The sequence below is a fragment of the Enoplosus armatus genome, chromosome 9 (genome assembly GCF_043641665.1).
Source record: "Enoplosus armatus isolate fEnoArm2 chromosome 9, fEnoArm2.hap1, whole genome shotgun sequence".
NCBI classification, from domain to species: domain Eukaryota; kingdom Metazoa; phylum Chordata; class Actinopteri; order Centrarchiformes; family Enoplosidae; genus Enoplosus; species Enoplosus armatus.
Window position 1 is genome coordinate 23,219,750 of NC_092188.1, and position 18,486 is coordinate 23,238,235.

The 18,486-nt window shown below is 46.6% G+C and overlaps 1 protein-coding gene across 2 annotated transcripts; it reads right to left on the reverse strand.

The window, feature by feature from the left end:
- Positions 1-16,504: 16,504 nt before the first annotated feature.
- pomgnt2 (protein O-linked mannose N-acetylglucosaminyltransferase 2 (beta 1,4-)) lies at positions 16,505-18,313 on the reverse strand. 2 transcript variants are annotated; one of them, XM_070912624.1, is made up of 2 exons: positions 17,453-18,313; positions 16,505-17,410 (listed from the first exon to the last, which is right to left on the reverse strand). In XM_070912624.1, exons 1-2 carry the CDS (start codon positions 18,311-18,313, stop codon positions 16,505-16,507), a joined length of 1,767 nt encoding a protein of 588 aa, XP_070768725.1. The 2 variants fall into 2 exon arrangements, with proteins under 2 accessions (XP_070768725.1, XP_070768724.1); XM_070912623.1 differs by having other exon boundaries at positions 16,505-18,313.
- Positions 18,314-18,486: the final 173 nt, after the last annotated feature.

Sequence of the window (18,486 nt, forward strand, 5' to 3'; positions counted from 1 at the left end):
TACAGAGAGCCGACAGCAGATCGAGTGATTGATTTGGACTGTCTGTTTTTAGGAGATAAGCTTTTCTGCCTTTAATCGAGGGATTAAAAATTGGCTGTCGGCAAACAGCTTCTGGACCGGATCCTGGAAGCCTTTTGATATATGTTTTTTTTTCTTCTTCTTCTTCAAAGTGGCTGTCCTCGCGCGCTGTACAATGCACGGCAGTGTACGGAAGCAAAAGATGAAAGAAAAGGGATGAAAATTGGACGGGAAAAAAAATCAAGTGTCATTAGGGACGGAATAGAGCCGAGACGTTTTCCTGTCATTCCTAAAGCTCCGCTGTCACAAAACATTCTTTTGGTATTCGAGTCTCGTGAAAAGGCACAGATGATATCACTTGGAGCAGTTACCCACGATGAATTACATTTCCAGCCGTGTTGGCAGTTCATGGATTAATGACATTTTCCTATGGCTCCCTCTTTCATCACCGATTAAATGGCCTCTAATGAGAAACGGTTCAAATGTGTGATCCTCTCTTCATCCCCACTTGAGCTCTCTTACATTAAATGTTTTGCTCTTTCTCATGTGTCAAACCACCGAAAGTCTGCCACTGGCTTTTACATTGCATTAATTCCTCGGCTTCTGTCGAAATATATATTTCTGGTCCAGCTCATGAAGCCCCCCCATCTGGATTATATTGGACTTAATGCGTTCATACTTACATTAAAAAGCCTGCGCGCTGCACTGCTAGAGGACGGTGGTTAAAAAAAAGCTACTAAAAAGGGAGATGATGTTTGCAATGTGGACGGGTGAGCTCAATAACCGGATCATAATTGAAAATATACGGAAACACATGAAAAGCGCAAGAGAGAGAGAGGCGCCGAGCCTGCTATATAAACCTCTGATGCTGTGTGCTGTAGCCAAGATTCATACCAAGGTCATGAGGACTAAAGGGCACGCGGCACAGAAAGCCCGTCTCACAGGACTGACACACTGCGAAGCGTCGCCTCCACAGCCAGCCAGTGCATTTATTAACTGTGCCCACAGTGTTTGATCACGGTATGAGCTTTCTGGTTTCACTAGAGGCGTAATACTCCCTGCTTCGTCACCTCTCTACCACTCCTGCATTAAAGATTGTAACCGATTTGTTTTTTTTGGCACTGGCTGTAGGGGTGGCGAGGTTGGTCAGTTGGTGAGTTGGTCCAAACTGAAATGTCTCGACAACCATCGAAAGCATTGTCAAGGTGTTTGGTGTCAACGCTCATGGTGCACACGGGAAGATCCCCTGACTTTTCATCTCATGCCACCTTCACAGTTTCTTTGGTATGGGACCAAATACCGACATTATTTTCTTTAACCTCCTAAGACCTGGCATCCACATGCGTGGACATCACATTTTGGGTTATACCATAATACTTAATTCTTGGGTCTTAGGAGGTTAAGTAGGTGGCAGCGGGGTGCGACTTCACCACGGTGGCTATCCTACCTAGGTTGCTGCTGTCCACCCACTCATGCCCGATGTCTGCTGCTTAATTTGATTGGTCTACAGCAGTGGTTCCCAACCTTTTTTCCATTGTATACACACTGACGACCCCCCACCCGCAATTACAAAAACGGGGGAAAAGTAGCCTACTTCTGTTGAAATATCAATTATGAATTATCTTACATACAGTATTTCATTATATTCATTGCATACAAAAACAATAACAGCACAGAACAATTAACTGTATGATTGACCTAAATAGTGGACTAGCAATTTCACGCCCCCCTTCACTGCCATAGCAGTAGAAAGTAACCACCCGTCCAGTCTCTGAAACTCCAATTCCCTAAAAACTATTTGCAGGGTGTGACCTTAGTGTTCGTAGCTACAGGCTGGTTTAGACATGACTAGGGAACGTAAACCTCCAGGATTACACATTTTATGAAACTGATGATGATTTCCATCCATTCCACGGACTCCCCATGCATGCTAAAAACGCAAGTGCATGTGCACATTTGCACGTGCATCTCAGAGAGGGGAAAGAGAGGGTGGGGGAGAAGCAGAGAGACAGACGGCAAAGCGCGAACATCCGGTCACCCACGACTCATCCATAATAGCTATCATGATGGAGCAGTGTGGTGAAGGTCATTATCTGGTGCAGAGGGAAAAGAGCGGGCTATTACACTGTGAGAGGCAGAGGCGAGCCACAGGTCCGCCCGTTGCTACCTCGAGGCTGTGATGTGGGCATGTGAATCACAGTCACCGCTCTCCGAGAGAAACGGAGGCCATGCAGGTAATGAGGATATTTTTCCTCCCTTATTAGGGTGACATCAAATTTTGCATTAGCTTAATTTTCAGTGCTATTACCGTGGGCACATTTACCCAAGGTCACGAGCGCTCATCTCTGGTCTGGATATGCTTTACCTCGCTCAGGTACATGTTTTTCATTGCCCCGGGTCACAGGTTGTCATTTGTCATTTTTATTTTGATTGCCGACCAATCTCAAGGGGGCGGGTCTTACGTAATATGAGCCAGCCGGAGGGCGGGCACCCGGGGGGAGAAGAGACCGGCAAGAGTAGAGGAAGAAGAAGAGGAGAGGAAACCGTTTCCGTTGAGGCGGTGATGGACAAGCATTTTGGTTCTGCAACCGACTTAGCTCAGGGCACGGTTGGTAACACGAGAGGGGGACCGGAAGCCGACCTGAGAGGGTCAACACTGCAGTGGTGGAAAGCTAGCCAAGCTCATCCGTGTTTCAGATCAGGCCTGCATCCTTTTCCTTTGTTGGCAACCGAGGCATTTAGCCAAAGTTAGTGGCTGGTGCAGCCAATCGGCTCCCTTGTTTATGCATTCGCTGTTTCCCCATTCAATATTTAAATGTAATTCTATTTGAAAACTCACCTTGTTTGCAGATGACAGTGTCCTGTTCAACAGTTCCACAGACGCCTCACAGTTAAGTCACTGGGACCCGCGGCAAATGATCTAGCTCCCTTAATGCGCTCATCTTTTAAGGGAGCCCACGTCAAATCCATGATGCTGTGGGATTTCTTCTTTGCCTCCTCCCTGAGTGCACTGCTGCTGGTGGCCGTAAGATGCAATATATATTCTATATTGACCTTAAAGAGCTGCTAACAAGAAAGTCTCAGCCTCTCACCTGGTGAGTTTGTACTTTCAACATTCGTCAACATGATAAATGTTATGAAGGCCTGAGTGACTGAACTGTCTGGGTCGCATTAGTCTCACATAGCTCCACACTTCGTCCCCCCCCCCCCCCCCCCCCCGGCCCCCTCTCCCCCTAATTACTGCTCCATTCATGCATCACACTTTAAGCTGCAGTGATGACTGCCGCGGGCCCGCCAGCGATTAAAAGAATAGTTACACACTTTCTGCTCGTGCCCCGTCAGCTAATAATGATGTTCTCACAGCCGGCGACAGCCAGCACATAAACAAAGGCTGTAGCAGGGAGCTCAGCTGCTCTCCAAATTCTAACCACGGAGCAGGGAAAGTGGATCAGAGATCAGGTCACTGCCTCAAGCCTCTGCTGTTCCCGATTCCCGTTCCCTTTCTCCTCTCTTATCTGTCTCCCTTTCAGCCATCAGCTCTACATCTGGAGCACTAAATCCTGATTTTGACTCGCCAACAAGTTTTGATCAACGGGCTCCGACAGGACATGCCCTTATCTGGCTGTTACAGTCCTGTCTGTTTCAGCTGACACCTTTTTAAGACCGAACGGGAAAAAGCTGATGGTGGCATGCTGGGAAACTTGACGGATGTTGCTCAGATCTAGTGACACGTTCAAAACATCTGTTGCGCTCACAAAATGCTATGTCTCTCTCCATGTAAAGCATTACATTGGAAGTATGAAAAACGGAGTAGTTAAACATTACTTTTACATTTACCTTTTTCCACATCCAGCAGTTAAGGAGCCACCGGATGAATCTAAGTCCAGTATTCACTCTGCTTTTAGCTCTGCTTTTGGTCTCTACCAACTCTTGAGGGAAACATCTGGCTCTTTGGATTCGATGCAGGTGATAATTCTCTGTAGGTTCCATTGGCATTATAAAGGTATCGATTGTAGCTGCTTTAAGGATTAATATAAGAGCGAAGGCCAAAAGTGTCGACGCTGTAATCAACTCAGAGCTGTTGTGCGAAAGTGTGTGTGTGGACCGGCAGGCCCGCGGAGGTCAGAAAAAAGGGGGGAGCGTGGACTCAAGAAGTCAGAAGTTCTACACTGGCACCACTAACCGAGGCCACCGCTCGGATGAGAACCACGCGGAGAAACGGGAGCTCCATCTCCCGATAACAGCGTTAGTGCTTGGCGCACCGTAGAATAAAGAATAAAAACGACATTAAACATTCAATACAGAGAGGATTGCTATTTTCCCCGTGGAAAGCATCGTTGTGGTGGCGTTGCAGGCTGGGAGCCGGACAAACATATTTGGTTGATTGAAAGCCAGTTGGAGACGTCGGGTTGTTTCCTGTCCCACAAATGAGTAAGCCTCCGCCCCAAGAGCTTCTGCCAGTACACGCATTTGCATCTAAGGCTATGAAAAGAATAGCGCTGGCTAGAACTACAGGAGAAGCTTGTGGTTGCCATTCTGTATATTCAACAATAACACAATACGCAAGCCACGCGACCCTTTCGTCCTCATCCTTTCATGCAGCTTGCGCTCAGTCAGTGGCGGCTTTAGCTCCTCGCTGCAAACACTGCAGTGTGGATTAATTCTCACCGCGTGGCCCTTTGATACGACGATGGGGTGAGTGCTGCTCTCTCTCTCTCTCTCTCTCTCTCTCTCTCTCTGCGGCGCCCTGTCAGTTCTTTACAGGTGAGTGATATCTGACAGGAGCCGACACATTAGCCCCCCCCCCCCCCCCCCCCCCACCTGCCACACATTTACCGCATGCCAGCCCGCAGGGCAGACAGCAGGCTGCCGACCCACAGCCTGGATACCAGCACTGCAAATGGCTGCTCGGTAGTTTGCATTGCAGTCTCACGTGTTTAGCATGGGCTCTCATTTCACGTAGAGTTGACCTCTCCCTGTGTATGGATGGTTTAATTATATTGATTAATTATAACATTTATTGAATATTTGTTGTACTCCTATATATATATATATATATATATATTATATTTTAGCTCTGTTTTGGTCTCCACCAACTCCTGGGGGAAATATCTGGCTGCTGAATGCTCCACCTCTGCTGCAGTCTGTGCCGATGAGAACGTTGAGACTGAACCAAACAGTTAAGTTGCGAGCCGCGGGGGGGAAGAAAAAAAAAGAAAAGGAAAAAAAGCCAAAACAGTGAGCTGAAACATGCTAAAACTGAGGGGAACTGCCGAGCTGGGTGCTCGTCCTCTGTGGGTTCATCATGTGGCACCCATTTGACATTGCTCTTATGTAATATATATATCTATAAAAAAAAAAAAAGATTGAGTGCGGCTTTAAAGAAATGATGTAATGTCGTGAAACACTGCCTTTCCGCCGGTCTGTCCCCACCTCCCACACACATTTGAAAATCAGCCGAAGAGGCGAGGCGGTTCGCGAGGCACTGCTCTGTGCTGGGCAGGCATGGTCACAACGAAACTGCCCCGAAGGGCAATCATAGACTGTAAATAGTGTATGGCAACGAAAGCTGCAGTCAGCATACTGTCATAGCATCATATTGTACAAAAGCCTACTATTTGGCCGCAGAATGCACTTGCACTTGCCTGTTTCCTGCCGTTATGACAGTTTAAGCTTCATGGCTTGACTTGAGTCGATGGCTTGGCGTATGTCTTAGAATACATCTACACATGATAGAAGCGCATTTCCTCATCAATGTCAAATGTGTGTCCGTCCCTCATCGGAAGCAACGCCGTGGGCAAAATATGCCAAAGCAATCACCTCCCTTTGGTTTCTTCTTACTCCACGCTTGTTAATGTGTCATTTGTCCCTGCTATAAGACACTTTAAGGGAAAGAGATCAGAGGCCCGTGAGTGGTATGAATAATGAAAATAAGCCCCGTCTCCCTCCGCAGAAAGCAGTCTGCTGAGTGACATGAAACCGCCCTGGCTCGTCTGGTTTGGTCTCAGAGTCCTGGCTATTGTTGCCTGAAGAGCTGCCAGCCAGGCTGGCACAGCTGATGCTCCTGACTCCTGCACCGATCCTCTGTCTCTAAGCATGGCAGCCCGTCTGCCGCTGACTTCAGCTGTTTCCTTTAAGCTGCTAAACACTGCCAAAAGCAGCGGGTTATTATTCCAATTCTGCCCTCAGCACAGCGACACATTGTAAACACTATGGTCAGCGAGCTCTGTAGTCATTCATTTGTTCCCGTGGTACGTTCAGCTTGGTAAAACCTCTCTTGGGTGCCCGCCTGAGAAGATTTAAAGCAATCCTAACATGCATAAACCAAGAACTAGCACGAGCAATCTCATATTCTCATGTGTAATTCCATTTTAGGTCGAAGAAGTCACACCTTCAATCTGTGCAATCTGTAGCCACTGCTGCCACCTGAGTGAATCTGCCGTCTGCGTCTGCTTGGGTATTTTCTTACGCGTGTTAATGTAAAAGAGAGAATCTGTAGCCTTGTTTGCTTGAACTCCCATTTACATCTTTACATTCCCACGGATACATCTCAATACTGCTGCTCTCAGACACTCAGAACTGAAGACAGTGGATGATTCAGCCTGTCGATACGGTTCCTGTAAGGAGCGTTCACCCCACTTGTTTCATTGTCTTACAACATTGAATCACGGTCGATTTAACGTGGATTCTTTTGACACTGATAAACAGAAATAGACCCTTTAATGTCAAAGGGAAAGCAGGTCTCTACAAAGTGAGCGAAAGTAATTACAAATATAAAAAAGTGTTCACCCCCTCTAAGTGAGTATTAAGTCGCTGCACCTTTGGCAGCAGTTACAGCCGTGAGACTGTGTGTGAGACTGCGTGTGAGACTGTGTGTGTGTGTGTGTGTGAAACTGCTCAAGCTCTGTCAGGATTTCCTTCAGGATCCTCTCTGCAGAGGAAAGAAAGCAGATTTTATGATCATGGATATGTGATTTTAGCTTGAATTCAAAAGGTAACTGCAACGTCAAATGAATTTAACGTACACAGTTTTATAATGATGTGTATATGATGTGTATATTTGTTTGTCATTACTCATGCTAACAATGCTCATTATCAGTTTATTTCCTCATCTATTGCGCTATCTTGTATGCTGCTGCAACAATGCAAGTTTCCCCCTGCTGAGGGATTAATAAAGGTATTATCTTATTTTATGAGCTCTCCGTGACACCAGAGAACACACACACAAACACACACACATATATATATATATATATATATATATATGTATAGAAGAAGTAACCTGCTGTCTGTCAGCAGAATTTGATCTCCCACGTGGGTTCGTGTAGCTAATGATGCGGGACGACGTCACCAAAGTGGTCCCATCAACAAGTTCTCAGGAGGACACCAAAGCAGCATCTTTTCTTTCTTCTCACGTGACTTTTCTGACATTTATTTTGCAGTCAACCTGGTGGTTTTATGCATTGACTCAGCAGAGGTAATAGCCCTCTAGCCACCTAGGGGGTGTAATTAGCTGTGTGATTTCTTTCCCCTATTTTTTCTTTGTTTTTTACATCCCTCTGAGGGTCCACCCGAGAAAAAATAAAACATTCACCGCACTTCAAACAAGCACAGTGCGAGGAAGGAATTCAATCTTGTGAGAAAGTCAGAGACTTGCAACTGAGCGCCGGTCGCATTTCACGCAGTAAAATATTCAAGCAGAACAGGTCGCGCTCATCCAGAGGTGCTTTCAATGAGGCAAACTATTCATGGCTGCCTCACAGCTTGTAAATCCTGTATTTATTGATATGAACACACCAGTGATTGCCCTATTAAATCTGTAGCATCATTAGGACTAATTTCTGGACTCTCATTTATCATTATTACCTCCTTTTTAGCCAGGGTTTAAAGATTTATTAACCATCAGCGTGATCTATTCAGAAATGTGTTTACAGCTAACCCCGCGGGGCTGAATCCATTCCCGGTCCTCTGGATTGTTTTTCTGGGCTTCTTGGCGTCTCCCTCCTTCAAGAAAAACATGAACATCCTCCCCGGGGAGCCATTGCCCTGTGCTCCTTTCCTTCTGAGGGAAGAGTGTGGGGATGTCAATGGTGTGTGTGTGTGTGTGTGTGTGTGTGTGTGTGTGGTAATGGTACACCACCTCATACCTTATTTATGCTGATGTCTCTGCACCGGCTCCCCTGACTCAGAGGGTAAAATGTAGAGATGGATGGAGATTGCTCAGAGCGGACGGATGGGAGAAAGAGCAGAGGAAGAAGAGAAGAGAGTGACATGACGGAAAGTGCTGACTAAATCATGTCGGGAGAATCCATAAGAACCCAGCAGACGAAGAAGTAGAACAGCAGCTCGGAAACAAAAAATACAACAAAAAAAACAACAAAAAAACGGAGGAGTAAAAGGTGGAGAGATTGCTCAGCAGCCATCCATCCCCATGAAGAGGCGATGCCGGAGCTCGTTGGTAGCTGTCTCATTAACCAGACTGAACACACAGATCCTCCCTTAGGTGCATTGCTATAACAATGATGAGCGGTGTGTCACCATAATAACTCGCTCTCACACACACACACACACACACACACACGCACACACACACACACAGAGGTGTGCACTGCCACAATAGTAATGAGCAAGGGGATCTGTGTGTGCTCTAATTCCCACGGAGAGCTGTGGAATTTGTGTGGAAATGTTTGGTGTGGGGAGACGACGCTAATGACGAACTGTCTCCGTCTGTCTGCGCCGAGGTCGGCATCTCTAAAAAATAGCGCGAGGAGCCAATCAGATTCTCAGGCGGAAACATTCGTCGTGTTTTTTCTTGTGACACTAGCGCAGCGGCTCCGGGGTCGAGGTTGGCTGCAAGCACCAGGGCGCCACGGCTTCCTGTGGAGCCTCCGTGGAGATGCTGTGTGATTCTCTGAAGGGGGAAGTGCTCACCTGGTAAATCCAGCGACACGCCTGTCCCCTGTATCCAAGGGAGGTTTCTCTGCTGGTGGTGAACCGAGAAAACAAAAGTCCTGAGAAAAGTTAGAGTGGCAGTTGAAATGGGAGCGCTGAAAGGAGTTGAACTGCCAGTTAAAAAGTAAGCATTCCCAGGAGTTACTGTCACGTTTCGGCGCACATGAAAGTGCTGAAAGCAGTCAGTGTCAGTTCAAAGGGGAAAGCGCTGAAAGGGAATGAAGTGTCAGCTGGACAGCACTTGCTGAAATGCAGTTTAAGTGTAAGCACAAATGGTAAGCACTGAAAGGAATTGAAGGGTTAGTTGATGAGTAAGTGCTGAAATCAGTTTAAGTGGACACTTAACTACTACTACTGAAAGTAGCTCAAGGGTAAGTTGAGCACTGAAAGAATTTGAATGGTCAGTCAACTATGTGCTGTAAAATTACTTTAAATTGAGAAGAGTTGAAGTTGTAGTGGTAGCTGAAATGTAAGCATTGAACTCCAGGTAGTATTGTTGTTATTAGTGGCAGTGTTAGTAATTACACAGGTAGTACTACTAGTATTAGTAGGCTTGAGGTGCCAATTAAAGTGTACGCACTAAAAGCAGCTGAAGCTCTGAAAGAAGTTGTCAGTCAAGTGGTGGGCACTCAAAGGAATTGAAGGGTCAATTAAAGTGCGAGGCCCAACGTTTAAGCACTGAAAAGAGTTGAAGTGTGAGTGCCGAACAGAGTTGGAAGTTTCACCTGAAGTGAAGGTGTTGAAAGCAGTTGAGGAGTCGGCTAAGGGGTAGGGAATGAAAGGACTTGGGATGTGAAAATGTGACAACACAAGCAGTGAAAGGGGTGAAAGTGTGTGTTGAAGATCATTTGCTGAAATGAGCTGTGTTGTCAGTCGAAGTAGTACAATGTGTAAGGGATGCAGTAAAAGGGAGTTGAAGTGGTGGCTGACGTGTAAGCACTGAACTCCAGCTAGTAGTATTATTACTGTGGCATTAGCAGTAAAAACATTAGTACTTGTAATCACACTGGGAATACTATCAGTGGATTATTAGTTACTGGTAGTAGTACCAGAAGTAATATTAAGAATTGGTACAGTGCACAGGTAGCAGCAGTAATAGCACTCACAGTACTAAGCCTGTATACAGTAGTGACGCCCCTTTTACATATTAACAGCTGGCCCCTAGAAAGTTGCCACGGCTGGATTGCATTATATTGTTGGGTGTTCATCTTATTGTGTCCACCGCTGTAGCTTCTCTCCCAGCAAACGTCACAAGGGTAGTTACATCCGATTCTGTCAAATTTAAAATTTCGTCTCGTTATGATCTTGTCTCTGTTCGGGGTGTTTTTCCGGCCCTCACCTTATGAGCAATATTGGTTTACATCTGTGTGACACATTAAAGAAAAGTCATGTACGAATGAAAGTGATCAGGGGGAAGACTTTTACAATGCAGCCCGTGGCGCAGACGGAAACTCTCTAACATGAACTTTACGCACCCCCCCAGCCCTGCCCAATCCCCCAAAGTCACCTCAACCTTTTAACACAGATGAAAGAGGGGCAAAGGAAGAATACAGAGAGAGACACACCAGAAAGCTTTAGTCACAGTTCAAAGTGCTAGTGTGTGTGTGTGTGTATGTGTGTGTGTGTGTGTGTGTGTGTGAGCAAAAGAGATGTGAAGAAGAGAGAGAGAGAGAGAGAGAGAGAGAGAGAGAGAGAGAGAGGGAGAGGTGAAGAGAGTGATGAGAGAAGAAGGGGAGAGGGGCACAACCCTGACTTCAAACACATACAGATTAACCTTATACCCTTCCTCGCAGCAACGTAAAGCCAGAAAGCCTTTAGTGAGTCCAAACTCTCTTTTGGAGGATCGGGGGGTGGGGGTGGGGGGTGGGGGTCAGAATACAAAGCTTGCTAAGTCTAATTTCCCCCCCGGGGATCAATAAAGTATTTCAGATTCAGATTCAGATTCTGAATACGAGAAGAAAATCCACCTGATAACTCAGTTCACGTACAGTAGGCCATTGCTGCCCAGCTTAAAGGCGGGCTCTTGATTTGTACTGGTGTGTGCATTTGTGCCAGTGATGTGAACCTGCCAACCAGTTAAGGGGGGGCGGGAAAAATGATCAGCAGTGTCATCAACAGGTAAATACAAGAGGTGCTCTGCTGCCAGGGAAAGGACAACTGGAGCTGAGAGGTGATTAGCCTAGCTTAGCATAAATACTGGATGCTCGGGGGGGGGGGGGGTAACCTTGCTCTCACTGAAGTTCAAAAGCTGTAAATAGTTACTGAATTTATGGAGAATTTATTGGAGCCAAGGTAGTAGCTCGGCATCTCCAAGACTCAACTCAACATACGCAAACACATCTTGTTCCACATCAACAACGAGGTTGTTGACAGGTTAACAGGTGAGGCATGATGAGGCTGATCATTTCAATTCAACTCAATTGCGGTTTTTATTTATATGGGGCCTCATCTTAACAGAGGTTATCTCAGGGCACTTGACATGTAGAGCAGGTCTAGACCTTTACAGAGACCCCAGCAGGTCCCACCGTGAGAAAAGGCAGAAACCTTGAACAGAACCGGACCGTAGGTGGGCGGTCATCTGCCTTGACCGGTTGGGTTGAGAAGGAAAGACAACATACAGTTTGCCGAGCCAAATGTGCTCCCCATCGGTGGGTACCGGCCAGGTTCAGCAGCTTCAGAATCAGCACCCTGGACAGCAGTCGTGACAGTTGCCAGATTGTCGTACGTTTTTGCGGCGCTTTGCCCACAGGACAAACGCTACCTCTTTAGCCCCACTACTGCTAACAGTGCGTTCAAACTGAATGCGCTTCTGTTTGTTTTGGCCTTACGCTCTCTGCTAGCAGCCCGCAGGAAGCCTGCAGGGTCAGGTGTCTGATGTAATCCGAGAGGAGAGCTGTCCGGAATCCACTCATGCCTCCATAAATGCCGGATGAAAAGCGGTTGCGCGTTGAACTGCGGGTGCACAGCTCGGCCGCATTGTCCCCCGGACAAAAGTGAGGAGGATTCTTTTCTTTGCCGCCTTGAATGTAAACCGGCGGAGGGGACGGATGAGGGAAAGCTTGTAGAGTGCTCGTATGTAAAGAGGTTCAAAGAGTGGAAACGACAGGGACTACTGTATGGAGCGACGGCTGCAGAGGAATCCTATCGCCAACCCTTCATATTAAGTGTGTCTTCGTGATTTCTCCTGTTTCTGCACCCTGTGTGTGAACACCAAATCTAATAAAACACATGGAGGGTGGAGCAGGGGGGGGAAAAAAAAAACATACTTGGAAGGTTGATTTCATGTAATTCCATCCCTAATGATGATAAATATTCAACTCCTGCAAAGGAAATGAGGAGCATTTTATTTCCCCGAGGCAACTCAAGAGTACTCACCACTGTCCTTGTCAGGTGCAAAAACAGGTCTACGGTTCATTTGCGGCCCCCCTTACCCACAGCGGGCAAAATGTGGCTGCTTTATGCCCCCCTTATCACGCCCCCACACCCATCCACTCACACACAGTCCATTACACAACAGTCCATCTCTCGGCACTGCCGCGGGGCTCCCTCTCCTCCTGCTCCGGGGAGGGCCACTGTCACTTAGCCGAGCGCTGCCCATCTGCACCTGTCAGGCGGCATCTTGTCTCTGCGGTTAAGCTGGCAGAAAATAGCCCTGGGAACAGAGAGCACCACGGGAAGTGAAGAGAGGGGCGAGGCCGAGTCTCAGCTCTGACCGGGCAAATTGGCCCGTCGTCCTGCAGAGCCTACGGCTCGCTGAGACGCTGTGGACGTGTTTTCTGGGCAATGTGCTCATAAACAAAACGGTTGACCCCCATGATACAAACATTATGGATATAGATATAGGGTGACTGCACCTGAATAAAAATGAAAACTTTACTTATTCAGTTTAGTTTAGTTTATTTATTTATTTAATACAACGTTTCACGTCTAACAACCTTCAGGCCGGTCTCCACACTCTGGCTTCAACCCGTCGTCCTTCTGGGATAACCTAATCACAATCGTCTTGGGCGGCGCCAAGCCCAGGATGCAGCGACGGTACCCTTGCAAAGTAGTGTCTGGGGGGGGGGGGGGGGGGGGGGGGGGGGGGGGGCACGAGGTGAGGCCAGCCCTGGTCTTGCCTACCTATACTTCCTGTCCCGTTAAAAAAAAAGACCACAGACTATCCAAATCTTTCTCAGAACTTACCATTTTCAGCGTGTAGGCTGCCAGCTCGGAAGTTGTAGCGACGGGGGCTTTGAAGACGGTACTGCGCACATAGCGGAAGGGGTGGAGGATGGCGACTTAAATAGTGGCCACCCAGCAGCCCACATCCGGTGTGCCAGACTAGCATTCAGGTAATTCAGGTCAAGGTTGTAAAATCATTGCATTAGAGAATCTATAAAATATTACGATACACATAAATGTGAGTAGTTACCAAGGTCCTCAATTCAGTTACTCAGGAACTACTCATTAACGCATACACATATATACATATATATGTGTATATATACATACATACATACATATATATACATTTAATCTAAAACTTTTTTTAAACTTTTTTTTTTTACAGAATTCTGGAAACCTGTCTTCAAGATATATTCATCAATCTGTGTGTAGAGTTGATCAATTCACACTCATTCATAGTTTGCACAGATTGCGGGGGTGCATGCCGAGTTACTGGCCAACTTCGATCTCACTTTCATACTTTTCGCACGCGTCGTTTCTATCGTCTCATCGTTTTCCCTGCGCATCATTCTTTCGGCTTCTACAAGCTAAATAAAGTTGGTTCAGATCGTCTGGGTAAACTGTCGGCTTGTTTGCACTCAGATTGTGTTTCTGCCCAGTCAGACTTTGTTGTTGCGATGTTGTCATATTCTCAGCAGTTTCTTTAGAGTGTAAAATGATGTTAGAAACGATAGAAATGATGGCCAGAACCAGAAAGTTACAAAGAACCAGGTTTTGATCCCTGTCTAAGCTGGCCGTTAATCTGGTAAATGCTGTAAAATCCTGCCAAAATAATAAGTATAATGATTTTCAGTTCATTTTTTTTTTTTTTATATAACTTTCACCCTTAATCAGCACTTATTTTAAAATGCTCCCCAAGCCACCCAGCTATTCTAAGGTGCAGAAATTATTCATAAGAACAAAAATACTCTTCTAAGCTCCCTCGACCTGTGAGGAAAATGAAATACAACAGCAAAAATTAGTTGCTGGGTTCCTCACGAAGTTTGCTTTGTGGTCATTTGATGGAACAATTTATAAATATGAAAAACAAGGTCTTAAAACTTGATTTTGACACTGGGCCCCTCTCCAGTAGGGCCTCAACATCAGGTAATTAAGCAGAACCCACCTTAAGGTCCTTCTCATGTCAGTCGATATAGTCAGATTCTCAACTAAATTAGCACAATCCAGTTGGCACCCACGGACCTGGAGCCATCGGGGGGCCCCTGGAGACTCACAATGAATGCCAGCAGATAACCTTCCCTGCATTGAGTGTAAAGTGACCGTCGTACCTAATTTGCGGCCAGCGCCCTCTGCTCGGGCCGCACCCGTCGTCGTCGGACTTGGCCTTCACTGTGATCTCAACACACCTGTGACAGACACATTAAAAACACCACACGTGCGTACTCACAAGGTGAAAACAATACCAGCCACACGCTGTCTGCCGCGGCTGGCAATACGCTTCTTTATTCAACCACAGTTACTGAAAAAGAAACTCCCGACTATTTGCTGATGTAGAAAACAGAGACTCGTACTCTCTCATTTCACTCAGCACATACGGCACGATGTCTCCACTGAGGCGGGGCAGGGGCACACAGAAATCTAATCAACAGTACAAACACACACACACACACACACACACGTCTAAACCGCCACGTCCCGCACACACAGCAGTGGCTTCATATAATCTCTTAAAACGTGCATGGACAAACAGAACTGCATCTGTCGGTGAAGTGAAAAACCATGTATACGGCAAATTCCCATTTAAGGTATGTCAGGTAAAGGAAAAGGATCTCAAACAGTCAAAACATTACAAAGATGGGCAATGTTATGTTCACAGGACTGGTCGTAGATTAAAAGGGCCAAGAAAAAGAAAGGAAATGACATCATGGCAACAACATAACACAAAATGTTGGTGGCAGTGTTTTGTTTAACTTGTGCAATTCCATAAACTCTCTCTTGCTACATCTCTACTAGCCCACACTAATGCCTGCAGTTCAGGTTTTTAAAGAATAAGTACATTTTCACAGTCTAACTACCAACAAGCAGCGCGTCATTAGCAAAATGACAATGAAAAACACTGAAAAACAACCGGCTGTTTCAATCTAAAACTCAACGTAAGACTTCTAGAAAACCTTTGAGGGAAGAAAAAAACCAAACAAAAAAAAAAAAACCACGTAGCTGGGAATTTTATTTTAATTAAGAGGGTTTTAGACAAGGTAGTAAAATCCAACTGTCCAGCAGCATATTGCTGCTTACAGAAAGGAAACTGTTTTACACTAATTATAGCCTGGCGTAATAGATTCACTGTCCACAGAAAATTATAATTATTACAGTTGTAATTATTGTAATTAGTGCCAATTAGAGAAAAATAATTTATTTATGCAGTAAAACAGATGGAAATGACTGGCTGGGCACTGTGGAAACACAAACACTTGTCTGTTGTAATATTTCTAACACGTAAAGGAACAATTTAAAGATGGTGTTGTTAAAGAACAGTGTCTTTCATAACAAAGTGCTCCATAAAAGTAGTGTGGGGGGGGGGGGGGGGTAGCTGTGGCATTCATGAAAAGTCTTGCTTGACACTTATTTTACACAAATCCTTCACAATGTTTTGAGAGACAGGGTTTGAAACATAGCTCTTAGCAAACATCGGAAGTGTGCGAGATCTGTAACATGAGGAAAGTAATTTGGCGTGGATGCTGATTGGCTGAAATGACGTGGGAACAAGTTGCTTTGGTTTTGGCTAGGTTCTGCAAATAACGGTGTATGCAATTGAACAACGGGCAGGTAAACTAAGCCACACAGGTGTCACACATACAGTAGACATTGGACGAGTCAGAAAACTGCTATTCTAAAATCTCTCTTGCTCTCCCACAGAAAAGCTATATTGTATACTGTAAAAAGGTAGAGAACCAGTGTTTTGACTAATACTAAAAAAAAAAAACATGTTATATATTATTTTGCACATAAATAAATCTGCTGATTTGAATTCTGGTATTTTCAGTAGCGACAAGGTTTAGCTTCTTTCTTTCTTTCATAGGTACAGGAAATACACTATCCATTCATTAACGGCTGCTGACATAAGAGTCTTTTGCAGTTCATCCAGAAGTCTCTTCCATGGTCTCTGTGCTGGCCGCGGAAACATCACCGTGCCACAGTTCAACAGCCTGTGCTACGGCTGCATATCACATTTGTCAACCCCCCCCCCCCCCCCCGCGGGACCAACTGTAATCAAACAGTCCACTGTTCCGACTTGATTGTCTGGAACAAGCATGACTCAACTTTTGTGTAAAACTGCACAGCAAAAAAACTTGGCAAGGTGTTTGTACTAGGTCCTGCACGTAAGAACATCTGCAAAGGGGCCCAGGAGGTTCTTGTTGAAGATACACCTGACCCACACCAGGTACGTGGTGAAGGGCTTAATGTTCTCTGAAAAAGTGTAGTTCTGCTGGGGAAGGATATAAGGCATGTAGGTGTTCTCTCCCTGCTCCTGGATCCACACCTCGTACTTCACTTCTCTCACCTTCAGGTATTTCAGATTCCACGGGATCTGCCAGGAGACGGTGAGTTTAGCCTCATTAGTGGTTTGTACTGAGGTCTGACACTGGGGTCCTCTGACCCGGCCTGGGTGGACTGTGCTGGCCGGCTTTGACTTCTTCAAGCTGGGCTTTGTCTTCGTGCCCTCTTTGAGGACTTCCAGGAAGGAAGGGATGTCCACCAAAGTGTCCTGGTAGATCCGGAAGAGCCACTCTGGGTTGCGGCAGCACAAGTGCCTGGGGACATCTTTGCTCGATAATATGCGCTCTTGCTCCTCCTTCTCCAAGTGAACAATGCCCCCTTGTTCCCAGGGTCTGTCTGGGTGGGTGATGGTGTTCTCTTCCTTAGTGTTCCTCCAGGAGACATAGTGAAGGTCCATGCCTGGAAGGGAGGCAAGGGTTTTATAAGGGGTGTACTGCTCTGGGTTAACAGCAAAAGGGAACAGCTCCACCACAACAGCTCCTCTGGGGAGGAAGAGTGAGGTGATAAGCTGAGCTCCATGCATACTGACTAACATGGAGGACCCACTGATCACCTGGACGATGCTGGGGAAGGACTGTTCCTCCAGGGATACCGTGACCACTCTCATCTGGAACTCCTGGGCCAGAGCCATGATTAGCTCTGCTTCATTCAGAATCAGCCTCGTCGTTGAACGACTAAACACAACAATGTATTCATCCTTCTTCTCTTTGTCCTTCTCATCTTCAGCACTCCCTCCATCCTTGACCACCTCCTCCACCCTTGTGATGTTCATTTTCTCCATCAGAGCCCTGGCAAACTGCCGGATCTCATTCCCTGAGACCAACATGTTGGCTTTGGGCCCCTGTGGCTGAACAAAACCGTACTGGTACCAGGTGGTCATCTTGGACAAGCCCACATAAGATTTTGTAAAACACATGAGCTTGCCAAAGTTCCTAAGCTGCTCTTTGAGCAGTGGCTGCTTGCTGCTGAGAAGTCGGTAGAGGTCAAAGTGTGGGCCTTCACCCCAGCCCTCCATAAAAACCAAACGAGCCTCATCATCTAAGTCTGAATACTGTTTCATAGTATAGAAGGCTGGGAGCAGGTCATCGTGGAATACGTGCATTAGGTTGTCTGGATTAAACCTGTTCAGGATCAGTGTCACATCTGGTACAAACACTGGCTTGGGCATAAACTTTAAGGTAGCGGCTGGGAGCTCTAAAAAGTTGAAGTACTGGGTGTTGTGATCCTCTACTGAGGACAAGTCAAGCAGGGCAGGTTGGAAACGCCTAGAACCCAGGTTAGGCAACATGACGGAGGAATTGGAGTGGAAGAACACAAACTCCTCTGCCTCAGAGCAGTAGCACAGGTAGTCAAAGCGGCAGATGCGGTCAGTGTGCATCTTGCCGGTGCAGACCATGCGGGTGCCATGTTCCTGAAGGGCCTGCAGGGCAACATGGTAGTCAATGCGGGCCTGCGAGATCTCCTGGGACTGCCGTGTCATGTGCAGCTCCTCCTCCAGCAGGGCAGCATGCTCACTCAGCTTGGAATACTTCCAAAGCAGTGCTGCGACCACAGAGACCAGCAGCCCGTTAAGGAGCGCTCCCACGCTCATCCTGCAGCCCGCCACTGAAGCCCGCATCACTGCTGCTGCTGAGGACCCACCTCCCGACTCCAACCGGGACGAGACATCCGCCGCCAGGCAACGACTTAGGAAAGGGAGAAGAGGATGGACCACAGGGGGGGGGGAAGGGGACGATAGGACGGGGTGGGTGAGGAGAAAGCGAGGAAAAGAAAAGACAAAAGGACATAAGT

Excerpts from the sequence above, each read along its gene's own strand:
- pomgnt2 (XM_070912623.1), bottom strand. The coding sequence starts at position 18,313 with ATGCGGGCTTCAGTGGCGGGCTGCAGGATGAGCGTGGGAGCGCTCCTT.